Source organism: Ursus americanus, chromosome 13 (assembly GCF_024610735.1).
Source record: "Ursus americanus isolate L20-20 chromosome 13, mUrsAme1.1.p, whole genome shotgun sequence".
Taxonomy (NCBI): domain Eukaryota; kingdom Metazoa; phylum Chordata; class Mammalia; order Carnivora; family Ursidae; genus Ursus; species Ursus americanus.
In genome coordinates this window covers 9,578,811-9,606,175 of record NC_142139.1, presented here as the reverse complement: position 1 = coordinate 9,606,175, position 27,365 = coordinate 9,578,811, and the positions used below count along the sequence as shown (strand labels likewise).

Genomic DNA, 27,365 nt, shown 5'->3' with positions numbered 1-27,365 from the left:
TATATGTTTTGTTTTTTTTAACTCACTACAGTTGGGTATTTCAGAGAAGGTGCTTACCATTTATAAATAGTAATAGTCCACAAAATGTTCTTCCAATAAAGTGAACTTCCTTCATTTTAATTTCAGGGCATGTATTATGCTCCATAACAACTAATTACAGGGTCTAATATGCCTAATTAGGGTGCAAGGCTGGAAGCAGGACACCGAGGCAGGTTATCAGAAACGATCAGACCACTCTCGCACAAATACTCTGAAAGTCTTGGCAGAAGCAGGAAATGTGGGGGGATAAAATCCAGGATGCTGCATCTTGACTCTGGAGTGTCTGTCTTACCACTACTAGTTCCTGGCAGGGAAGGAGGCGGCAGGGGCAGAGAGCAGATCACAGAGCAGGCTTTGTGAAGGGCAGTCCTCTGAGGATCCAGGGCGGTGGCTTCTCGCCCCGTTGGAGAAGGGTGCTGTATACCACAGCCTACGGGTGGGGTGGTAGATATGTGGCTGGGTAACGTTCAGAGGTGATTCTTTGAGGACAGTACCCCCGAGCCTACGTTGATAAATACCAGAGAAGACCTTACCAGAAAATGATCAAGGTAGTCTGAGACTGTCCTCAAATTTTAACACAAAGTTTCTATCTTCTCAAGAAGAATCTCTAACTTTCAACTTCAATCATAAACCATTGTTTTCACCCAAACATTAGCTCCCTTCAATCCTGGACATCCAAATTCTGCCCCTATGTCTACGTGGAGGGATATTAAAAGTTATGGCTCTAAAAGTAAAATGGATTGACGTCTTAATTCTCATTTGCATTTGATAGGATGATGACCAGCTATGAAAATATTTGCAGAAGCTCTTTTCAAAAAACAAATGAATAAATACCTTCTTGAAAACTTTACTTTATTGGAAAATCTAGCCCAAATGTGGAAAATTTAAAATCACTCTATTTACCAAAAACTGGCTAACAATAAGCTTACTAGAAAAAAAAAAAGAACAACAAAGATCAGTAAATGCCTACACTTAACATTCTTAATCCTGGGATAATTTTAAGATCCATGTTGATGTACTTATAAGGTAAATCCCTCTGTTTAATAATAATAAAAAAATTCCCATGTAACATTTTGTTTTTTACACTCATATACACATATAAAAGTTGGGAGACATGTCTTAGAAACATGTTTATAATGGATATACATAATATGGTGAAATAAAATCTGAATAAAAATTTTATTCCAACAACATTTCTCTATTTTTAAATCATGTTTATTGTTTAAGTTTTTATCACAGTGGAGATTAATTTATGCTTAATCATCCAGTGAGTGCCTACTGTCAACTTCATCCAATTCCAAAAAAGTAAAGTCAACTCATTCATACACTCTAAGCCTGTTCCCATCCCACCATTCATTGCCTGTGCCTTTTTTCCCTTTTAACGGCAATATAACGATAAGATTGTGAAAAGGTATAACTAATAGGCTTATATGTATAATACCATTTCTTCAAGTATTCAGAGAGCAGTACATTTGTCTGCATTGTACATTAGAAAACTATTTGTGACATTATTTCTAAGTAGAGGAGAGTGGCTCCTGGTGGGACTGTAATGAAGTTGTATGTCATAGTGTATGACAAGGATTTACAGCATTCTAGAATTTTCACAACTCTTCCCATGTTAGTGAATGTCATTAGGTGAATGCATATTTCTACTCTCAGCTGTCAGACATGGGATCTCCAACTACGAATAAATAAAGCATACACTCAACACGTGTAGTGCAAATGCTAAGTAAACAGAATGACATGGAATAAACTCATAGTTGCCAACCAGCGAACGGTTCAGCCAGGAGGTCCTGATGTTATGATGTTCGTGACGTGCATCGCTATTCTCCAGTGAACACTGTCACTGTTCCGTGTCAGCCACAATGACTGGAAAATGCTACTGAGGTGGGGGGTGAAGAAGTGAAGAGGGAACTAGAAACTCATTTTCACAAGCGAGAGATACAATTTCTCTGTCACTTCTGTTAAAACATGTAAAGTCTGATCTGTTCACAAGATCTCAAACGTCTCAGACAAAGAAGGTACCAATATGGAGAACTGTAAATGTCCCATTTAATTAAATGTTGGCACCTATGTAATATGGATTGTGTGGCCCAGACAACACAAAGAATGAAGAAGATGTTTTCTAAAGTTAAAACTTTGGAAATATAACACCTGAATATTCAAAAATTACAATATAAAAAGCCATCAGTTACAAAAACATTCAAATGAGGGCCCTGTTTAAAGATGCCACGTAAGCAATAATCTTCAGTACTCTGAACAAGTCAGAGCTTTGTAGCTTTGTCTTAATTATGCATTTAACACAATGTTATTCATTAAAATGAAATAGAAAAAAAACTATAAAATTCTTCCAGAGGCAAATTATTGGTAGGGGGAAAACAAAAGTAAAATATGACAACCGACCTATACGTTTACTTAACTGCATGTAGTTTTCCCCTGGAAGTGTCCACAGCCTATAAGAAAAAGAAAACAAAAACAAAAAGCAAAACAAAACAAAAAAACTAACACAAACAAACAAAAACCCCCCAGAAAGTATAAAAACGGTGCCATTTATCTTTTCATTTTCTTCCACTGCATTCAGTTTTGAGGGAAAAGTGTTCTTTCATGGTAAAGCGTTCTGTGTTCACATATATTAAATTCTAGAAAAGAAACATTTGGAGCCTGTCTTTCAAATTCATTCTTGAATGTGTTGTACCTTCGACAGATATGCCAAGCAGCCAGCTAAAAATTCTCTTAATTAGGAAACACACACACGTACACACATACACACAAACAAACAAATCTTTTTAAGAGAAAAGAAACCATTCCTCATCTGGGACACACACGTATCAAGATTCAAAACTAAGGTCTGACATGGTCACTTAATTGATTTAAATAATTAAGGCTTCTAAAAGGTTCAGTGCCAAAACTCTCTGTATCAGTATTCGAATAAAATACATTTTTGCATTTTAGGTTTGTGCTTCTTACAGCCATCTTAATTTCATAGAATTTTGTTAGTAAGATCAGATAAGGGAGTGTTAGAATTGTTTACCGACATTTTACTTTCAGTAGGTGTTAGACTAAATTATAGTGATAAAAATTCAGTGACTGAACAGATTTGTTACTATCCTGTGGGCTGTTGGCTCACTTCACCTTCTTTTCATGTTTAATATGGCCATTTCTTTTGTACTTGCCATTGAGGATTCCATTATGGTAATGTCCATTAACCGTGCTATGCTTATTTCTAGACCACAAGCTTTTGATTTTTCTGTAGATAAATTTTGTCACCCAGGACAAGAAGAAGTAGAACAAGGCAGCACCAAGCAAAAGCACAAAGGCGATATCCAGTAAAAAGTACTGACAGAAGGAGATTTGATGGACCGCGGCACGTAGGTGATGGGCTCCGTTGTGACGAAGAATGTAATCTATCCAATAGACAGTCCGATTGACAGGGTGACCAGGTTGATCCTTGTGGATTTCTGAAAGCTTCTGGGCCCTCTGACGGTAGCTGTGGAGTGGAGAAGTAGAACACAGAATGATCATGTCGATACAAGGTTCAGTATCATGACTTTCTCAATCTAAAAATGAGGAAAATAATAAAAGCAATTATTTTTACTAAATACCTAGTATGTGCCAAGCACTGTGTTAAGTGCTTTAAACACAATATCTTATGTTAAGACAATAAAATAAATTTGAAACAAGTGAGGAAAATGGAAATCGGAGACACTAAGTGACCTGATGATGATTACAAAGTTGAGATTCCGATCCAAGTGTTTCTGACTCTAAACCCCAGTTGTGTTGTGTTTTGTGTTTTGCGGTGCCATACCTCTTACCCACACATACTCCTTCTCCACTTTTAAATACTATTAGCCAATGAGTCTCAAGCAGGAAGAGGAGTCTATTTATTAGATTCTAAAAGAAAGAGATGAGAAAAAATGCAGAATTTTGTCCCAACACCTTCTTTAAGCAATGAAATTTAACTTTGCTCTGATTTAAAATAACATTAAGTGAAGCTGTGAGGTTATTATACTTATTCAACAGAGGAAAAGAAGTTGAGATGCACCACTATGAAGCCATCCACAGATGACATTATATGTAGTACACACATATGCGTGTGTGTGTGTGTGTGTGTGTGCACACACATAACCTCTTAAATGGTTAATCTGAAACAGAGTACTTCTGTACACTTGAAGACTGCACAACTGGGATTTAATTGCAGTGTGACCTCTGACTATAGCGTGGCCTCTGAATAGGCCCTGATTATATCTCAAAGAACACTGACAGCGGGAATACACGTGGACAATCCAACTTTTCACTTTTTTCTGTAGAACAAATCCAATCTCAGTAGCTCTTGCAACTATCCTCCCCCCATATACTCCACTTTAGGGCTGTATTTTGCAAACCTTCCTAAAAAAGCTTGTAAGGTATATATTCTTTTTCATAAAATCATGTCTCGAAAAACACTCAACTTCAAAAGAAGAGCTACAGAACACAGGCAGAGGGACCCCCACACTCAGGCACCTCGGGTCATGGAACATATTGCTCCCGGGGCCAGAGCTGTGATCAAGACACTGGATCCTTTAAGAGGTCAGAGCGTGAAGGCAGCTTCTGAGCCCACATAAGGCAGCACAATGAACCTCAGTGCACTTGAATCCAGCCTTTTATATGAAAGCTGCATCATTTTACATGAAGGAATTTTTCTTATTGTTGGTTGTTTCTTAGACTATGGCAATGTTTCTCAATCCAGTGTTAAGCCATATCCCGCAGGTATAAAGAGAAAAAGCATATAGTCCTCCAAACTCTACTGTCATATGAAATGCAAGATCAATTAAATGTCATGTAAAAATGGGGAAAACTACTATGCTGTTTTAAAACTACACAAGCCGGTTCTCTAGATGACCCTTTGAGACTCAGTGGTTAACTGGGTTAACTCAAGAAATCAAATATTGGAAAAAAATAAAGATTCTGATTAGTCATGCACCTAAGTAAATAACTCCCTGTGTTTCGGTGATACTTGTCCTAGGGAAACCCAGCACTGGTCAATACAAAGAGCACCAGCTTTGGAATCAGACAGTCCTGGTTCAAATTTCTACTCTAATAGCTGTGCAACTGTGGGCAACTTACTTAAGTTCTCTGAGTTTCAAGTGCCTCGTTTTTATAATGTGAATAATGAAAACAGTCATATACAGATATTATGAGTATTAAAATGAGACGAAGAACACAAAATTTGACACATTTTAAGGACCCGATAATTGTTCCCAGTGGAATTTCTCCCTCAATTTGGCAAATCCTGGTAGAATATTATTCAAGGTCATACATGGCTGGATTGCTATCTTTATTTTTCAAATTATAGAAGACATGCACAAGGCATGAGACACAGGAATCTAGAGGATATTTCTATAATTGGTCTATTGACAACTTCTTGGTAATAATCGGTTATTGACAATATGCTGTGGTATATATATTCCATCTGCTTTCATATTAATTGAAACTTACCTGGGATTATTGATAACTTCCACCAGTGCTTCATATAGCTCTCCTTCAGTCACTGTCTTCCATTCTAGCAATATCCCCATGCCTTTTGCCTGGACCCGAGTCATAGTGTCATAGTGGTCTCCAAAGAGTGGGATTCCCACTACAGGTACACCGTGATACATAGTTTCAAAAATACTATTCAAACCACCATGGCTCAGGAAGGCTTTAATATTTGAATGCCCTAAAGAAGGATTAAAAAAGAAAACAACTTACAGTACTACGTATTACTCTAAAAAGAGATTTTCCAGAAATCTCATGAAAGTCAACACTATAGTAAATACACATTTTAGATACAGGATTTTTAAAGGCATGATTTCACTGATTCCTGCTCTACATCAATTAAAATGCTTATTATCTAAATAATGAACTGATTTGTATATATTAGTTAAGAGCCATTTTTAAATAGCTAAAATTAATAGCTTTAAGGAGTATATTAACACCTTTCCCTCAAATGCAAATATCAACTGACTGGCCACATCTCTTTAAGTGGCCAATAATAACTAGGAAGTCAAAGAAAGCAAGAAATGCCAAAAATACCAGGGTGCAACCACAGTCTACTAAAAATAGACATCCACTTCTGGATACCCAAGCATTTATCTCCCTATATATATATTTTAAAGATTTTATGTATTTATTCAAGAAAGAGAGCACAGAGCGAGAGCGCATAAGCAGAGGGAGCAGAGGAGAGAGAGGGAGAAGCAGGCTCCCCGCTGAGCAGGAAGCCAGATGCAGGACTCAATCTCAGGACCCTGAGATCATGACTTGAGCCAAAGGCAGACGCTTAACTGACTGAGCCACCCAGGCGCCCTGGCAGTTATCTATATTAATAAGTAGAACACACTTGGTTAAAAAAAAAAAAAAAGTTAAGACGTGGGGCTGGACTCCTAAGTCCATGAAGAGTTCATGTGCTTATCCAAGGAGGAACACTGTATAGAACAAAGTATTTATAACATTCAAGTCATGTCAGCTTCTGTGCTTTACAATTTTAGGGTCCAATTTCACAGTTTAGGTATATAAACAAGTAGGGACTGACACTTATAAAAATTAGTTGTAAGCGATGGAACATCATGTAACATCTAGTTGTCTTGGGGATAAAAGAAGATAATTTATCAAAATTAATGGGGTATTTCAAACCCCAGATCTCCTTGTGAGCAGCCTGTACTGCATAAAGGGACTGAAAGCCTTGTATAAGGAGCGTAGGACAGAGAAACACGGCTCTTAGGAAGTGTGTGCCATGGTCAGAAAGGGACTACAGCTCACAGAAACAAAGTTTTAAAATATTCACACACCAGGTACAAAACAGACTCTGGGTCTTAAACCTTGGTCTCCCCAAGGACCCTCCCACCCCGTGTCTAGCGGGGTTAGTCACTCAGTGTCACCTTTGCCTACAAAGAGTTGCTCAACTCGGCCCACCTAACGGATCTGTCCTCTCGGTGCATTTCAAACTTTCTATTTAGCAGCAAAACCTTCTCTTTGAACAAAACCTTACTACCAAGCTTGGCAGTGACAAATAAGACAGTGCTGGTGGGTGGAGGGCAGGGGAGTTTGGAGGGAAGGGGGGAAAGACAAGTGGTTTGCTTGGTTTCTCCTTCTCATCCTGGAGGAATCTTCTGATCATGGTTAATACCCAAGAGAGGACCCGCAAATTCGTACCTGGCGATAAAAAGGACACTAATCTTGGCAAAGGCAAAGAACTGAGATTCTGAGGAAACTGGAAGAGCTCTGAATTTGAGGAGGCCATTGGGTGTGGACCCCTGAGTAGCTACACCGTACTGTACGGCCTCTCAGAAAAAACCTGTGAGAACATTCTGATGTTCTCAGACAGTGGTATCACGCTGCGGCACCCTGCAGGAGCTGGCCGTCAAGAGTACCTTATTGACATTTCCTGCTTCTTTCTACCTTCTATGGAATCTGAAGTCACACTAGTAAAGACAGTTAAAAAAAGAAAATGAAATACAAGTATTAAGAAAGGTAAATTGCCCTGTTTCTGCTTCAATTTTGTCATTTATAGAATAATATATATAATGAACTAGATGAAAAGGAATTACATATATAAAGAAAATTCCTCACTGTTTTTTAGTTACAAAATTCAATTTGCTGGTTTTTAGGATGGGTCATTGTAGCTTCTCAAAAATACTTTTCAACAACCTGTTTTTAAGAATATTGTTTAAAGACACTTACATAATCTATTAGATTTTAGTGTTACTGAACAGATGATGGTCAATATTGCCAAAACTCAATAACATTTTTATAATTTCCTTAATATCTTAAAGGATAACATGGCAGCATGTTTTCCTAGAAACTTAATGAAATTACTTTACAGTTTTACTATCTATGCTTATTGAACAGAGTTAAATTATTTATTTCAAATATCTTAAAAGAAATGCATATAATTGTTACTTTTGTTTTTAGCTGAGGATCAGAATCCCAAAAAATAAATAAATCAAGTGTTTTTTTAATAAAGCGTTTCAAAAATGTCTGGTGATGTAAGGGGAAATCTAAACAGATGAACCAAATAAAAACAAGATAAACTGACTGTTTCCTTGGCCTTCTGCTTCTCTGTGGTTTCAAACAAATGAATAACTTTGAATTTTTCTGAGTTCTCAGATACATCTGTAATAAAACTATAACACGAATCTATATTTTCACTATTTTAATTTTACTACCTTTAGCTAATTAGTCTAATCAGGTATAACTTTATTCACTGCTAGTTTATATAGCTTATTAAGTATATTTTCCAGAAAATTAAAATTAGTGACTGGTCTAAAAATTTTAATTTATAGACCCAAATGATTATACTTGACAAATTATTTTCCAGTAAATAAAGATTTGACTAGTCAGTTTGAAATCTAAGATGAGACACTGGATGACATAGTGACTCTCTCATGAACTGCACACATATTACAGAAGACGTTTAAGTGCAAAAATCACATTTACACAATTAAGATCTAAAAGCCAAGTAAGTACCTACATGTTGCAGACTTACCAAGCAGGTCATTTTGTGGTAACCATTCTATGAGCTTAGTGTTGTTTCCTAGATTCTTTGGTTTGGTTCCAGAAAACCTAAAATGTACATCAGACAATGAATCTTTCAAAAGTCAAACTTTATTCCTGGTACAGACTCTGTGGTTAAATTACTAGATTTAAAATAAATGTTAAATGACCTTTTGTTGATATCTTAAGAAGGAAACCATGCTTTAATACCAACAAAATTTTGATTAAGTTTCTTTTTCACATTTTCACTGACTGAAATAAAAAAACAAAACAAAACAAAACAAAACAAAACACCTGGCTTATATTGAGATCTATTTTCCTTCAGTTCTTCTCACCCAGTTACAGAGATGGGGGTGGGGTGGGAAGCATCCAAATTAACCTGTGCTAGAAAGTCACTCCCCAGAGAACCCGGAAGGAAAAACAGGAAGAAGCAGGGAGGGCCACACTGGGCAGTGGAGAGCTCCAATCTCTGACACCCGGGGCCTAAGGGAAGGTGTGGGAATTGAACGAAAGCAGGAAGTACTCTTCTCTAGCTTGGCCCCAGAGAGAGGAGTTCTGTGGGGAGAAGGACAGAATTAAGTGGTTTCTTGCCTTGATCTTTGCAAGATAAACCATGAACACGCTTAATGACTGAGGGAATGGCCAGAGTCTGAACTGAGCAGACACAAACTATCCCAAATAAAGCAGAAAGGTGCTTTCTGAGTTAAGCCTAATAGAGGAAATGCAATTGAACCACCATCCAAAGGAAAAAGTCCTCAACAGTGGGGATAAAATATGTGTCCGTTTCGTAGCTCAGTCAGGAAAAGTGGGAGCTAATCCTTACACAGTTGTTATAAAGGAAAAACCCATATGACTCAGACCCTACTTGCAATGGCTTGAGATTTCAGGGCTGACGTTGTTCACTGCTGTATCCCCGGAGCCCAACAGCAGTGGCAGGTACTAAATAAATACATGGTAAATCGTGTGCGGGTCTGATGTTTACATGGTGGGTTGGGAGTTCCAGAGACAGACACTTGTGGGCAGGTCCTCCCAAGGGAAGCTGGGGGTAATCTATGGATCTGTTTTAACCAGCATTAACTGGCAAGTTATTGTGTTTTTTAAAACCTGGTCTCTTGGATAAATGAAATAAAAAGCATTTCTGAAGAACAAAAGGTTCCATGAAATATTTTACCTGTTTATTCATTCATCCATCGTTTTTTACCTCATTCCAACACTGATTTGAGGGTATATAGAATGCATCTAGAAATGCATGTAATTACAATTTTTTTAAATGACAATAACTAACAGAAGCAGAAACAGGATATAACGCTGAGGGTAACATAAAAATGCATCCAAGACAAGGATAAATCATTCTGCATCATATTTTCCTTGTAGGCTATAGGCTTGATATCTCTTTCTTTATCCATCACAGAGTCTCATAAATTAGTCCCTAAATTTCAATACACTAAGAAACAAAATGAAAAGTCAGGGGCATCCTGCTAATCTTGCCGGGGAGCCAGCATGCTGTGCTCGACCGCGACCTGCAGGCTAAGCAAAGGGGCACTGAAAATCAACAGCGAAGAAACGATGGACATCATTACCTTACCTCCAAATCACTTTTTGGGGCAATCTCCCCAGAGCTCCAGCCAGTTTGTTAGCAATGTCTTCCGACAGATACTTGACACCAGCTCCGAAAGATACCAGGACAAAGCCGTGTTCGTTAGCACCATTTACCCACCTCTGGAGATCCTATAAATCAGAGTGCGGCAGTCAATTTTACGAAAGACCAATAGAGTGCATAATCAGCTTCCTCAGGAGCCCTTTTTAAAGAGACGTCAGGTAATTTTCTTAAACAATTAGGAAGTAGAGGACATAAAATTTGTCTTTAAATAACTGCTTTTGTTTGAAATATTTCATCTGACAACACCAACTGAAATAAGGAGAGTGGATGGCTAATTCAGTAAGACCAACAAATGACAACAACAAAAAATCAGTAGCTAATGGCCTAAGACCTCAGTCAAGACATTGAAACTGATGTTTAAAGCATGGTCAGGGATAAATTTGTATGAGAAGAGCGCCTGGGGGGCTCAGGGGGTTAAGCGTCTGCCTTCGGGTCAGGTCAGGATCCCAGGGTCCTCAGATGGAGTCCCCGCACTGGACTCCCTGCTCTGCGGGGGGTCGGCTTCTCCCTCTGCCTCTGCCTGCCGCTCCCCCTGCTTCAGCTCTCTCTCTGTCTCAAATAAATAAATGAAATCTTTTTAAAAATTTTGTATGAGGGGCGCCTGGGTGGCACAGCGGTTAAGTGTCTGCCTTCGGCTCAGGGTGTGATTCCGGCATTATGGGATCGAGCCCCACATCAGGCTCCTCCGCTAGGAGCCTGCTTCTTCCTCTCCCACTCCCCCTGCTTGTGTTCCCTCTCTCGCTGGCTGTCTCTATCGCTGTAGAATAAATAAATAAAATCTTTAAAAAAATAAATAAATAAAATAAAAATTTTGTATGAGGATGTAAGTGAAAGATGTGGATTGAACATAAAACAAAAACATTAACTACCACCCTCACCCTCACCCAGGAAGATTTGTTCTTAGGAGGGGGCCGGCTTTATCTTAGTCTAAGCTTGGTAGTTCTCATCTCTAAAGAGTCATACTGTGTTATATGATAAGAAAGAGAAGGAGTTAGCCAATAGTTCCACAGATCCATAGGCTTAATGAGTTTTACTATTTCTCTAAATAGTTCTCCAACTCACAGAGAACACAAATCATACATGTTCTGTCATGAGGCATCCAGGGCTTCTGGAGATCTCTGAGTGGTCGCTCTCCCTCATGGTGCGGGGAAATGCTAAATTCCCAAACCTGTCTTTAGACAGGCAACAGAGGGTGGGCCACAGCAGATCCGAGGTTAAGTAGGCACAACTCTAACACTGCAGGAATCACTCATGTGGGAGGATAACACATTCACAAATTTTTGCCAGTATGGTTGATTCATACTGAAAATGAAAGCAGTTGGTTTTAAGGGATACTATCCTGGCTTTGTTTTATTCTGTAGGGCACAGACTTGTTTTTATGGTACGTTAACCCCTTGAAAAAGTCTTTGTCAAAGACACCGAGCTTCAGTTTCCCACATGAAAACTAATAGAGCCACAGCACTCTGAGGAACACATAATTCCACTGTAAGGAAAACAAATGTGCTGTCCGTTGACAACACCTTTGCCATAATACAGGCATGAAAACGGGACAGACCCACTCTGTATTCATGGTGTGCAGCGCGAGCTGTCCCACGGACCCTGCCGTTCTCTCATTCAGGATGAATGAGTTCCTACGGTGTCACCCATGTTCTTTGCATTTCACACCCCCTTCTGGCAAACCCTGATTTACTGCAGGGGGAAGGGGGGGGTCCCTGTACAGTAAGAAGCATCATCACAATAGCATCACCACCCAGCTCAATACCAAGTATTCATATGGAACATTAGCCCCCGCCCCCCATGTCCTCCTTTTCCTAGCTTTTCTCTCTTTTCTTTTATCACTTAATGAGATCTGTATTAACAACTCTATTGTACTCATTCTTAGCATGGAAGAGGGGGCCACATTTTATGTCCAAAATGAGCTACTGAGTAGTGTCATTAGATGTCTGGGATGATGATGGAAGGAGGTACACCCTTCTAGCTACTCAGTGAGTGAAACAGGCTGTGATTTTTAATAAAGCTTTCATTTTACATTCTACTACATTTACCAAGAATATCACACGTACTGAAAATATAACAGTGTTATCTGTGGATTCAAAGTAAGAAACAAGACCAAACTGATTTAAATTTTCATTTTAGATACAGTCCTAAGCCGGATGTGCTTAAAACAAATACGAATGCTGCACGGCAGAATGACTCTAATACTACATTTTATCCCTATGGTTTGTCTTTAAGTAATTTATTGCCTACTACCCAGTTCTCTAAAGATTAAAATTTCAGGGTCAATGCCATTTTAAAAAAGCTTACATTGATATACTAAGCCTTATGGTAATAATGTTATTTAAATTTTGTTTCCCAAGGACTTAAAAGGTCTTTGAGTTTCAACTGACTCTATGCAATAAATACTTCAGTTGTTTATTCTTTGTTCTGCATGATATAAAATTAAATCCATTAACCTATTTTTCTAGATTTTTTCCCAGCCATCACTCATTAACCATTTACAAGAATATGTTCAAGTTTATAGCCTTTATTGATATGAAAGGGAGTAGAGATAATTTTACTCATTATAGTTCCCTTCAGGAAAAGCGCTCAGCATTTTTAGAAGCTAATACTCCAATTGGCTTAGAATGAGGCCTCAAGGTGATTTCCAAACTGCTGTTCCCTGGGCTGCAAGAAGAGGGGACGTGAAAGGTCAGAGAAGAAACAGTGAGCCTGACACTGGGCTCCCGGACATAAGCCCCTCCCCCATGATCTCTCATCTTCAGCCTAAATTCACAAAACGTTTGGTGTGACTGATGTTTGATGGGAACACAGAGGGGTTGGGTTTTGGGTTTGGCTGACAAGGGTGACAGGCAGCAGGAGGAGTGGCAGGTGCCAGAGGCTGAAGGGACCCGAATTTGCTGAACACATGGTGAAGACCTGGGAACCGGAACTTCATGAACAGTATGCCTGGCTCTCCAAAGGGCCGAGAGGCCCCAGGTAGCATCTTGCCTCTATCTATATATGCAGTATTTTCTGGAATTTAAGACCCCGCAATTACAAAGTACAAATTGATTTAATAACAACTCTTCAAAAAATAATAATAACCTTCATAATAAATGTGTTCTTAAAAAAACACAAAACCCAATTCTGGATATTTAACACTATCAAAGATAAAGGCACGTTAGAATGTCCCTGCCTCCTGACAAATAACAGGTAAAAGGAGAGTAAAACAAAACAAAACAAAACACCTCATTTACAATATCAACAAAAAACCATCTATATCTAAGAGTAGAGTAAGCCTAACAAAATAGAGAACATGTACATGAAGAAAAATTTACTGAAGGACAAAAAAGAAAAACTGAGAAAGTGGAGAGAAGTAACATGTGCCAGGAGGGAAACATCAATGTCCTGAAGATGCTATTTTTTTTTTTTTTATAAAATTAAGTTCGATGCATTCCCCACCTACATTCCGAGAGGACAGCTACAAAGCAAGAGCAGAATCTAAAAGTCACCTGGAAAAGACAATGTACAAGGAAGGCCAAGAAGATTTTGAAAAAGAGCAGGGAAAGGGAGTTTTCCTTCTAGCTATCAGAATGGACTCTAGAATCTACAGCCATCTCTACGAAATGTCCAGTTTCAGAAGAGACCACAGTGAAGGGGGCAGCGGAACCAGACTGCTGTCTACACAGGAACTGGGCATTTCCATCAGTGGGGAGAAGCCACCCACCACTGACTTAGAAAAAATGAGGTTAGATCCCTCCACTAATATAAATTACAGAAGGATTAAAATGTCAAAGTGAATTAAAATATATGAAGTACTTGAAAAAACTCCCTAAAAGATCTTTTCATTGTTTCTGGGTGTGGGAGGCCTTCCTGGTCCAGTCACAAATCCCGGAAGTCATTAAGGAAACACTGAGAGATCTGACTACAGAACAATAAAACTTCTAGAGTGTAAAAGACACTTTTTAAAAGCAAAATAATAATAATAGCAATACTAATAGATAGATGCAGAAATATTTTCAATATCCAAAACAAAATAATGAGAAAAATATTTCCACAACTTCAGGAAATACCCATTTCACAGATGGAAATCAAATGGCACTCACATGGAAAGACGCTTAGCTTCACATGCTAGTCGGAGAAATAAATTCAGATTGTTTTCATCTCATTCTCTGTAGTCTCTACAGTCCTTTTAGATGGTGTCAACATATAATTTAATCCATTTTAACTTAGAAAAATAATCAAACTCAGTATTTACCTTTAAGTATTATTGTTTTATAATTTTCTGTCAACTTTTTTGTTTTGCTATAAGGATAAAATGTCTTTTCCTAAATGGCTCTGGGTCTACTGGCTTAGCAAACTTTTCCCACATTAAGATTATCTTTTATTTATTTTTTATTTTTTAAAGAATTTTTTAAAAAAGATTTTATTTACTTATTCATGAGAGACAGAGAGAGAGAGACACAGAGGCAGAAGGAGAAGCAGGCTCCCCGAGGAGTGGGGAGCTTGATGTGGGACTGGATCCCAGGACCCTGGGATCATGAGCTGAGCCGAAGGCAGATGCTTACCCATCTGAGCCACCCAGGTGCCCCTAAGATTATCTTTTAAATACCATAGTTTCCTTTAGTAATTTTATAGTTTCATTTCTTGAATTTTTAATCCTTCATCATCCAGAATCTCTTTTTGGAGGAAAGAATGGGGCTGGGATCCATCTTTATTTTTAACCCAATGGATAGCCAGTCTTCTCAACACTACTGAATATTTCCTCTTGTCCTCATTAATGTAAAATTCTACCCTCTCAGCAGATTTCTGAATTCTATTCTGTTCCATTGATCTATATATCTGAGTATTCCTGTGTCAGGGTCAAAGACTTTTATTTACTGTTATTTTATAACACATTTCAATATTTGCCGTGTTAAGATTTCTCATTAGCTTTCATTCTGGGGATTTTACTAGTTATTCCTGTATTTAGCATCTTTTTAAAGGACTCTTCTTCTTTTTTATTTTTTATTTTTGTTAGAAAACAGTGTATTATGCCAAGTTTTAAAAATCCATGGAGACATTACTGCAGCCCCGAAAGTAGTAAATACTGCAGTGTTATATGAGTGAATTTAATTATTTTAACATTTCCTTTATCATTGCCAAGTATCAAGGGGAAACTCGGAGAACAAAAGAATTTTAATATGAACTTGGCATCGATCATTCTATTCCTATCTGCTCTGTAATATGTTGAGCGAGCTCAAAAATCCAGTTTCATGGTACCGGTACCTGCATTTGCAGAAGCAGACAACCAACAAACCCCGACTCTTCTTTTTGAACACATCGACCGCCATTTACTAGCAGTAGCACTCCTTACTTACGTTACAGGGATTTGCGCATATATGGACAGAATAACACTTCATTTCACATATCAGTTAAAACGGTGCATTCAGTCCTTCCTGCTCAACCGGCCGGCACACCTGCAGCACACGGCTCCACTAGGTGGCACAGCGAGCACGGAGCACGGGGGTCTGGTGTCTGCCTAGAGCTCCCCAGGCTTCTGACCGTCAGAACAGGTCCAAACCCAGAGCCTGTATCTATGGTATTTCCTGCTCCTTGTCTAGGGGAAGAACGTGGTCATTTTCCAAATGCAAAGGAAAGCAAAATTATCACAATAATGAATCAAATATTAAGCAGGAAATCAGCAGTAGGCAGGTGCTTCCCTCACTATATTACTATGAATATTTCCATTCGTATACAATTAAAATAATCAATTTAGATACTTACGTAGGATTTGCTACAAAGTAATTATATATACATATATATACATATACACAGCTTTTGAAAAGAGAACCTCACAATAAAAATTATCACTTTATCTTCTTGCAGGGTTCAGTTGTCTTAGTCCTTAACTGGAGAAGGCAGAATAAGGAAATGTGGATAACACATTTATTAGAATCAAACAGTGTATGTTGATGTATTTGCTTTCTTTATTTTTTATAATTGTGACCCAGATGCACAACGATTTGTTTTCTAGTACTGCCAGGTTTCTTTTCACCAAATGCCTTGACTTGGTCATAGGGAGAATAAGACACTCTCCCTTGTTCCTTCCATGGAAAGCTGTTCAGGACAAGCCAGGGGGAAGTAGCCTGGCTCTGTGAGACTGGACAGGGGCTGGAACAGGAGCCAAGAGATGGGCCAGAGTTAGACAGGGGGAGCAAGTCACTCCCAAAGGACAAAATGTTTAATAATTTCACATCATATTTTTGACATGTTGGATATCAAGAAATGAAGGCTGTGAAAAAATATTAAAAGAAGGAGAGGGGTGCCTGGGTGGCTCAGTCGGTTAAGTATCTGCCTTCGGCTCAGGTTGTGATCCCAGGATCCTGGGATTGAGTCCTGCCTTGGACTCCCTGCTCAGCGGGAAGCCAGCTTCTCCCTCTCCCTCTGCCTCCCACTTGTGCTTGCTCTCTCTCTCTCTAGTTCTCTCTCTCTCAAATAAAATCTTAAAAAAAAAAAAAAGAAGGAGGAGGCGAAAGCAAGATCTTGAGACACTTAGAGAAGGCAATCATTGAGCGACTCCTTCTTTACATACTTCGCAGCCTATCCAAAGACTTCCTATTAGTTGTGGCCAATGTGAGAACCACCCAACTCCAGAAATGTAAAAGCAGATTTTTAAAAAGATAATCACTTCAGAACCAATGAAAGAACTAATGAAAAGTTGGCTAGTGCAGGCCCAGCTCTGTTCTGTCTAGGCTTCATTCTGAGGGCACAGGAATCTAGAGACCACTAGGCAGATCTTCCACTGCTCTCTCAGACCTGGGGGCAGACCGGGTTGCCGTGGTTAGTTACTATCACATCTGTCCTGATGGCAGCCTGTGACCCAAACATACTCTCTTCTCTCCCCACAAAATAGGAGCCTTGAGCGGGGGCCAGCGCAGTTGAGAAAGCAGCAACACTGCGTCCTTTGTCAGCCGTGTCCATTCTGAGACGAAGAATGCCTGGACTGTGAGAGAATCCTACATAGAGATGACGATGGGAGAAGAGGGACCTTTTTTCTTGTTTCCAACACCAACATCAATAGGCCTCTTTTCCCATTTTAAAGTGCCTAACATAAAGAATGTTCCACTTTGGTCAGGTGGGCTGCAGAGAATTGGAATATTCATTCTGCAAAACTCAGTAGGTAAGATAATAATGAACATTTTGATATAAAATGTTTTAAAGTTTGGGACATCAAACCTGATCTTTGGCTACTGCTAAGATAGTTAACCAAGACTTATTAAACAACAACAAAAAATGTCATTGAAGATATAAATATGAAAGTTACCATTCAAAATGAAATGTACCAACCATTATTTGCACAGATCTGATTGGCAAAGAATTTGGTTCAAATCTCAGTTCCACAATTTCCTATGTGATCTCAGTCAAGTCTCCTATCCTCTCTCAAGCCCAGATTTCTCATCTCTAGACGTGCTGATAATTTTCACAAGGACATTGTGAAGATTAAATGAGGTCAAATATGTAAAAGTGCTATGTTAAGTAAAAATTACCCTGTTATTTTTCCCTAGACGGGATGTCTGATAAGCAATACACTGAATACGGACTGAAATGAGAGCCATGTTGAGAAGAGGGAAAAAAAAGTCATTCTGCACCAAGATATTTTCTCTCAGTTATACTCTGTTCACCATGTTTGAGATTCTTCTGCATAAAGCTTGGTCAAACAAATGATAAGTAGTAAAAAAAAAAATGTTTTACATGCAGTATTAAATCTAGTTGTCCGTTTTTCAGAATATTCGAGGGATTTCCAAGTTTATCCAAAAGGCATAAGCCACAACTAACCGACAGAAGCAAAACAGTGATGAACGTCACGGTGATGGTTCTACTTTTTAAAAATCTCAGAAGATGATTTATTTATTAACACACTGAACATTGGGGAGAATGAAATTAAGTACCTAGAAGTGTGTATTCATTTCCACTGGGATTCTGTAGTATCTTCTTTCTTTCTCATAAGGCTTTTAATTTTTGCCATTACAGTTACAATGAAAAGTAGGCAAAATTTGAAACCTTGATTTGACTTTGAAGAGAGCAAAGTTTTCAAGGTTCTGAAGAACTTCAGAAATTGCACACAGTCAGGATGTCCCAAGGTTACAATCATGACAAGGTACTGAGGCACGATGGAATGTATAAAACAATGAAAATCTCACCAGAAAAAGAAAAAAAAAGTCAGTCCAAAAAACGACATCTAAATCTTTCTTTGTTACAAAAGGAAGTTAAAAATCCAGAGATTTGGGGAGAATGAAAGAGATGTGAGTATGTTTATTTGCAACAGAGTGAGAATGAAGAGATGAAGATGCAGAAAGAGGCATACGTTTTCTGTGCACATCTGAGTGTAGCGTGCAGATGAGAGATCCAGAACATTCTTTCCTTCACAGTCTGCTGTCAGCTGAATGTTCTAAGTTTTACTAGAATAAAAAGGGCATGACTATCAAATAGCATCCCAATAAATTAGGTGGATTTCAAAGTCCATTTATTAATTCAGCAAATATTATTGAGCACCTGCTATGTACCATACCTGACATTCTTTTAGTTTAGGCACTTGAGACATATCAAAGAACAAATGAACAAAAATTCCTATCTTCAGAGAGTTTATATTCCTAACAACGTAGCCATAACCTAACTTTCTACCCTTATCTCCCAACAGGTTTGGACAGCTTATCTGCTCTTGGTTTCTCCAGATACAGCCTGCCCTGTGGTGCCTGGGATTTCCACCTTAGATCACTGTAATCTACCAAAGCCCTGACAAAGGATGCTTATTTTCTGTTCATCTCCTCTGTGGGAGGTGCTCTCTTCCAGGACACTTATGACCTCACTTGTATGTGAACTTACACACAAGACTTTCTCTCTTCTTGGTGCTCACTACTTACTTTAAGAAATCAAGAAATCTAATAGTAATCTACATCCTTAAACAGATAAACAAATGCATTGCTTTATTTTTTTCTTTCAGTTACTTAGATAAGCAAGATTGTCTTTTCTCTAGAATTTGGGCCAACAAAAAGAATGTTGAACATTTTAAAGAAAGGTCTCATTTTTAAAATTCAGCTTTAGCTACTAAGTTATATGACTTGCCTAGAGAAAATAAAGGTAGGTGTGCCAGCCAATCTAGCTGTCTGTCTTCTTTCCTTCCAGGAAAAACCCAAAACTTTCTTTGTGATAATCACAGTTATGCCACAGAGACAGAATGAACAAGGCAACATCCATGTCTAGGATGGAGGCAGATGAGTGAAATGCTGTAATAAAGTGAAATTCATACAAGGAGAGATTATCATGGGGTGTTTAGAAGAGATGAGGCGATAGGGGAGGACCAGACGAGGATCTAAACCAGGGCTGAGCTGATGAGAAGATTAAGGAATGAATGCGTTGGGGTGTCTATTAGAACCAAAGACTTAGTGAGGGCTTGGGGGAAGGTGGAGGTTAGCATGATTTTCAGGTTTCTAGTCTGGAATCACTGTAGAATTAACCAAGGGAAGAAAGATGTAAGGAGAGCAGGTCTGAGGGGTAGGAAGAAGAGCTTATATCTGAACATAATGAATTTGAGAATTCTGTGTCCACTTCTGTTCCAAGTGAAACTATCTAGAAAGCAGTGGGAAATATGAAACTTGGGAGGGAAAAATGAGCTACAGATATAGCTTTGTACCTCAGCTATCTCAAGGGGAAACATGTAGGTGTTATGGACAATAGGACAGGTGGTCTCGGGGCGCCTGGGTGGCACAGCGGTTAAGCGTCTGCCTTCGGCTCAGGGCGTGATCCCGGCGTTATGGGATCGAGCCCCACATCAGGCTCCTCTGCTATGAGCCTGCTTCTTCCTCTCCCACTCCCCCTGCTTGTGTTCCCTCTCTCGCTGGCTGTCTCTATCTCTGTCGAATAAATAAATAAAATCTTTAAAAAAAAAAAAAAAAAAAAAAAAAGGACAGGTGGTCTCCTCGTTATATCTTAGTAACACTTCCATTCACAGCACTATTTAAAACACAGTCCACTAGTTCAATACGTTGGAACATAAGAGGTAACACTTCCGTTCACAGCACTATTTAAAACACAGTCCACTAGTTCAATACGTTGGAACATAAGAGTTGATGGCATGTGCCTGTAGTCCTAGTCCAGGCAACCCCACAAAAGATTAATTTCATCCTCTACTCAATCTGGTTCCTTTGGGGAGGATTCCAAACCAGATCACAGTCTCAAAATGACCATGACTCTCATTCAAGAATGAGTTCAACTTAATCTTGCCATGGCAGTCCCATGCTAGGGCTCTCCAGAGCACCTTCACACGGAACAGAAGGGGGATTCAGCACTGTTCAGACAGAAAAGAACTTCCTGACTAGGAAAATCAGCACCTTGCCCAAAAAGAGAGAATAAAAAACAAAACAAACAAAAAAGGAAGTTTGAGGAAGGGAGCTCATATCAATTTTGATATGTCTTAGAACTCAGCAATTCCTGTATAAAATATCTCTATAACTCCCTGCTCAATCACATAAAACAGCTTAGAACTATAAAATATGCCATTGCTATATGTCTGAACTAAGATGTCTTGGATTAAAATTAAAGGCAAGAGAAAAGTGAAATAGCATATAGCAAAAATAAACTGGAAAAAATTACCTAGAAGCTGAGTATTCATTATTTACTTCTATAAGAGAAGAATGCATTCATTTTATTATAAATCCGAACTACTTGCTCTCCAAAATATTAACAAACCTGTAATCACCACACTGAGAAATACATATAAATCTACTATTTTTTACTTTTAAATTTAAACTTCCCTCCATCAATTTCAGCATCTGTTTAACACATTTAACTGCAGGTTATTTTTTAAATGGATACGGGGAATTGGTAAATAGTATATATATTTGCTAAAAGCACTCTAGGGAGCTATAAATTATTAATCATATGTGAACATTTTAGCAAAACACATGGGAATTACATCATGTGGTAGACTGGATTTTTCCAGAAGTAAAGCAATAGCTGAGACCCACATGTACTTTCAGAATGTTGCTACTCCCCAGTCAAGTGGGCCTCAAGTCTATTGAGGGTTGGCTCGTGACTGCTCTGATCGATATAGTAGAAGTAATACTATGTGACATGAAAAGATAGGTCATCAGAAAGGGTATGGATGCCACCTGCTTCTCCCTCTCTGGGAACATGCACCCTTGATGCCCAATCACCACGCTATGAGCTACGAGCAAATCCAGGCCATGTGGAGAAGCCACAAATAAGAGTTCTAGCAACAGCCCCAACTCAGGTCTCAGCTGATAGCCAGTATCAATAGCCCAACACACAACTGAATGAGCCTGAGGATGATTCCAGCTCCTACTTCTCAGTCTTCCAGCCGAGACCGCAGACAATGTAAAGCACAGGCAAGTCATTCCTGCTGGACACTACCTCAATCCCTCACCTACAGATGCTGTGGGCATTAAAGATGGTTGTTTAGGCGTGCCTGGGTGGCTCAGTCGGTTAAGCGTCTGCCTTCAGCTCAGGTCACGATATCAGTGTCCTGGGATTGAGTCCCGCATCCATCTCCCTGCTCAGCAGGGAGCCTGCTTCTCCCTATCCCTGTGGCTCTGCCTACTTGTGCTCTCTCTCTCTCTCCCTCTTTCTGTCAAATAAATAAATAAGTAAAATCTTTTTTAAAAAATGGTTGTTTAAATGTCACTAAGATTGTTTTTACAGCTTTAATAACTGAAACATCCCAAAGGATCTTTATTTGGTTACTTTCTCAAGAGGCACAGACGGATTTTAAAAAACAAGGCTAGGAGATCCATATGAAGTCCTAGAATTTTTTTCTCAGAAAAAACTGAGAGAATAAGAAGTAACTATGGGCACTGAAAGCCTCATTTGTGACTTCAAACCCATCTAAATTGCTTCCTCTGAGAAAATAAGATAACGAATAGACTTGAGGCCCAAAGAATCTAATTCTGAGCAGTGGACCTATGGTCTACATCAAGACTTCAATTGAGAAAAGTGCAATATTTACCTGGTATTTTTTCCAAAAGAATTCTTATAGCCCTGTTCCCTTTTGAAGTATACCGATATTACCAAGGACAGAGTGCACACCCTTAGTTAATCTGCAGGCATATTCATTTATTCAATAATTCAGTAACAGTTAAACTTTTATTGGTCAATTTCTATGTGCCAGGCACTAGGTGCCAGGACTACAAAAGAGCAAGATATGGTTTCCTACCCAGTTCATAGTCCAGGTCAGGCTTCACAATAAGCAGCACATGAATGCTACCTTTGTCCTATTTCTTCCCTCTATGTTGGGGAAATGGACACCCCGGAAATAAATAATATACTTTCGAACAACGCATTTACATTCAATTTCTGTAATTATAGTTCGGTTTTCTCTTGATTTTTGGAGTTGAATTCCCAGTGGAATGTGTAGCAACCAGCAATTAAAAGCTGTATGCAAATGGTTCCAGAACCAATTAGAAACACATTAGTAGTTCAATTAAATAAAGTGTCAAAAATTCTTTGGCAACTAAAAAATCCCTTTATAAATCAAATAAAATCTCTTTTTCTGATATTATAATACTGGTGTTTGGTGTTTATAAACCTACAAAGAGAAGAATAGTAAATGCAGAAATTGGTTAAAACCAATCAGGTTCATATCATTGCCAGGGTAAATCACTCAATTAGATCCTTCCAGGTCAATAATAGCATGAGAGTGCAGCTGAGTCAGTTTCTCCCAAATGTGTAAAAAAATGTGTATGAAGCTAGACAAGGACTAAATACACAGTAAGATCACATCCTATGACCTCATAGATATTTCCATTAACTCTAGTGTCTTTCCATGCTGAGCATGAATACTGTACATGGACAGGAAGAAGGCAGGAGAGGTGTTTGGTTTACTTCTGCTGTAGCATGGGGTGAGTGACGATACAGACTGGAAAACTAGGAACCAATCTACCCTTTCCCCTCAACCTCACTCCCCTTTTAGATAATCTATTTCCACAACTATTCAGGAAGTGCAACGCCTCCTATGCAACAGAGCCAATGACCCAGAGGCGTCTGGGCAATGGCGCATTGATCCTGGCATGAGTAGTTGTGCCATCTCAGGGAAAGCATTTCAACCTGGGACAAAAACATGCAGAGCCATGGTAACAGTGCCTGCTAGATGGTGTAATCTTTCATGTACTAACCTATATAAAGACGATTTACAAAACAAATCTCACCCACTGCTTGGAGAGAGAACAGGAAGATCGGAAAAAGATAAAACCCTAGCTGGTCCCAGCAAAGGCTACGTAAATGAAGGACAGACGTCATACGGCTGTCGGGGTTGTCCTGCCTCTCAGTCCCTCTCCTGGTACTGCTCTTCCAGGAGCACTCCGTCCAATTATTCACTCTCAAGTCAGTTCTGTGGAACTAAAATTTAGATTCATTTGCTCTTCTAACTCACCAATATCACGACTTCCTTCCATTGATACAATTAACCGCTATGCTCCCAAAGAAGCCTAGTAGAAGTCCATCTTTGAATGAGCCGCTCAAAATGTCTTTCTGGCCAATTTCTTTTTATCCTAATTCCTAGGCCTTCTCATAAAAGTTTACTGGCCAATCCAAACCAGTATATTAAGAAAAAGTCTATTCAAGTATGGTCTGCTCGATGCTCACGTTCTTAAATCCACTTTTAGAACTTCATCCGTGAAAAAAAATCTTCAGATCTTCATGGACAATCCAAGGCCAATCTGCTTCTCACTTTCTACACTGACCCACACTAGATCATTCTACATCCTCATAGCCCGTCCCATCACCGCCCACACTGGTGACTATGTTCGCTGTGGTTCCCCTGCAGCGTGGTACTTCCATCCAACCATATTGAACAGGACCTTCAAGGTCAGATCAAATGCCACCTTCTACACCAATCCTTGATCTTGCCAACTTTAAGAAATTATTATTTATGTCTCTCCTTTGATAGTACTTTATATCTCTCTTATGGTATTGTTCGTATTTGAACTTGTTATAAAATTATTTGTATAGATATGTGATCTCCTTTAGCAGACTATAAATTCCTTGAATATCAAAGCACACAAAACATTGTATTGACCATAATTCATGTACACTCAAACATCCATTGAATACATACCTATCTGATAGCTTACATTAAATTTTCATTATTGTTTTGCTAAATCAAACCCATACAAACATCCACCAACTTACAAATGGATTTATTCCAAAGGTTCGTTTGTAAATCTTTTTCAGAAATCTATGTATGTTTTCATAAAATGTTATTGTTACACATGGTATTTAGAATATTTTAAGTTATATTTTAGGACTTCAGTATATCATGGATCAATTATTAATTTAAAAGACATTTGGTAGATGTCTTAAGGACCTAGCTGTGATGCATAACATAATGACACTGCTCCAATGGGAACTTTGAGACAACAAATTCACATTCTCTATTCCCATTCCTGGACACCACTGACTGATAGACATGCTATACCTGATTAAAAAAAAAAAAAAAAACCACTTCTCTGTGTAGGTTTAACAGTAAGCACTTAAAGAGTTTATGAAACTGAGCTATGTTTGTAGCAGAGGGGGCATGAAGGAAATCCCTAGCAGAGCGTGTAAGAATGAGAACAATAAAACAAAACAAAAAGAATGAGAGCAAAAATGATGCATATATGGAAAACCAACCAGTATTTGCTTTAAATCTTAAAACTGTCTTGAATTTCACATAAAATTAAAACATGGGAGAATTTTATATTGTAAAAAAGAGACATGGCTAAAGAAAAAAACTTAATACTCTAAGAAGAAGATTCTTCAAATATCCTCAACTGAGGAAAAATGGAAAGAATCAAGACTTGCCGAATCTTTTTAAGTCAAATTGTTGACATATTTTCTTGATACACGGGATTTATTTTACTCTAGGTCTCCAAAGGAAAATTTGTATGACAATCATCTACTAGAATGAAAAACAAGAAAACTAGATAAAAACACTCCCTCCCCTTAACAGATAAAAGGAAGAAGTTTACTGGCAAAGATCTCAAGTATCTCACCTAGTTCCGAAAATCTGAGTCTAAGAACAGAAGTACAGAAAAGAACCCTGAGTAAAGCAAACATGAGATTTTTCAGGATCAATAAAGTAAGGAGTTTTTAAAGAGATGAGTTTCAGGTAGAAAAGCTTATAGTCGAGACAGGAAATGGCAGAGTGAAAAATAACTTTTTGGGCAAAGGGAAGGGCATGTTCTATGGAAAAAAGCAATAAGAAAAACGCTGCAGAATAGAAAGAGCATTACACATTAACAGAAGAAAAAATCCTTTCTATGGAAAGAAAGAGATTAGCATGATCGGTTAAAGAGTAGATGCCAGAGAGCTCAAAGATGTAAAGAACTCCTGAGTTTATGAGATCATCCTGGATTCCCCTTACCTACCAGATGATTCCGACAGAGTAACACGTAAAATAGATTAAAAACCAACAACCAAGCATCAAAACATCACCAAGAAATAAATTCTTTTAATGGAACTAGAAACCACAGTCACTGTGGTTGGACTAAGTATTTCATTAAAATGTAAGAATGCATGTATATCATTTTAAAGTAAAAATAGATAACTCTAATATATTTGTATGGAGTAGTAGCATATATACTGCTTCAAAACAGAAGACCCTTTAAAAAATGGCCTATACATAAGAGGAATGTGAATGTGGGAAAATTACCCAACAAGTGCTATTAGTAATACTGTAATATTCTCCAGGAAGAGAAGACACAGGTAAGATTGTAAAAAGAAGGGCTCCAGGCCTGGCCAATTGCCAGTCATTCTGAAATAATACAACTCCAAAGGCAACCAATGTGACTCCATGGCTGGAATCACTGCAAACAATTTAACACCTGGGAATTTAACACACCAACGTCAGGTCCTCGGGGCAAATGCAGAATCTCCATGTGAGCTCAATTAGGAAAAATCTCTGCACACCAATCCAAAGTAGTTAAAAAAGAAAACAAAATGAAAGACAAACAAAAACGAACAAAAAACACTGGTCCAAAACATTGCTTTTAACAGACAGTTCACATACCATGTAAGTCAGTGTTTACTAAATTTAAACAATCACATGTAAATCTGTATTTCTCGGTGGGGAAACACCCAAGTATACCAGGAATGCAGACCATAAAGCCATAAAATAAATACATTACCCTGGAATGTTAATTTTCACCCATAAATAACATTAAAATCCTTTTCTATAATAAAACATATAAAGATGTATCATTGTGGGGGAGACTTGTTAGTTGCCTTGCAATATCCGCTTCCTCCACTTCCTTAGTAACACTTCCCAGCTTGTAGCTGGACATACTGCAACCCAAGTAAACAACACTTCTCAGTCTTTTGAAGAAGCTGAGCATGAACGTGTGACTAGCCAGCGTTCTGGACAATGACATGTAAGCACAGTGGGCCTTCCCATGGCTGGAATGCAGCAGTCATCTTGATGGTGAGTAGGGGAGCTGCATTCCAGGACAGCAGGACAGAGGGCTGGTCCCTGCCAACTTGTCACAGCTGCCATACTACCCTGGACGGCCACCGCAGTACTTCCCTTATGTGACGCAAAAATCACTGCTACTGTGTACAGCTCCTTAGTTGTTTTCTGTTATTCACATTGAAACGTGATCCTAAGTGATAAAATCATGAAGAATGCAAAATAGAAGACTTCAAATAAATGTCCATTACTTATGGCTCACTGGACGCTGCTGTCACACTATCACACAGGTGACATTATATTATCAATCCGGTACCTCAGGGACCAGAGGCTGTACCTAAAAATTCAACATCACCCTAGCATCATAAAGCTTAAAGTCCAGCTAAAATTCATGTTATCCTACCAATTTATTTTACAGCTGAAGAAAGGGAAGCAAGACATTAACTGACAGGAGAGCATGCAAAAATTACTTTAAGCTCCTCCGAAGGATCATGTTATGTAAATTGGGGGTATTAATCCAGGTAGTTCATAAAAAGTTGTTTTGTTTTGTTTTGTTTTTTTACTTGCTCAGTAAAAAGATACTATGTTGTGTTACATCCTCAAAGACCACATTTTTACCTTTCTCTTTGCAGTGCAGTGCAAGGAAGAGAAAAACAATGACATGCACGAAGAAATCTTAACCAACTCTGCAATAATTACTTTATTTCTTTTAATTCCTTTTGTTTTGTTCTCTTTGCTTTA

At 38.5% G+C, this 27,365-nt stretch overlaps 1 protein-coding gene across 1 annotated transcript in view; it reads right to left on the bottom strand.

Annotated features, from left to right (window-relative positions):
• Window positions 1–245: 245 nt before the first annotated feature.
• UGT8 (UDP glycosyltransferase 8) overlaps window positions 246–27,365 on the bottom strand; it is an 80,085-nt gene continuing 52,965 nt past the window's right edge. The window contains exons 3-6 of the mRNA XM_045799089.2: window positions 10,133–10,275; window positions 8,540–8,616; window positions 5,515–5,734; window positions 246–3,526 (exon numbers count right to left, since the gene is read on the bottom strand). Coding sequence (XP_045655045.1) covers window positions 3,163–3,526; window positions 5,515–5,734; window positions 8,540–8,616; window positions 10,133–10,275 — 804 coding nt within the window. The 3' untranslated portion in view covers window positions 246–3,162. The remainder of the gene's footprint in view (window positions 3,527–5,514; window positions 5,735–8,539; window positions 8,617–10,132; window positions 10,276–27,365) is intronic.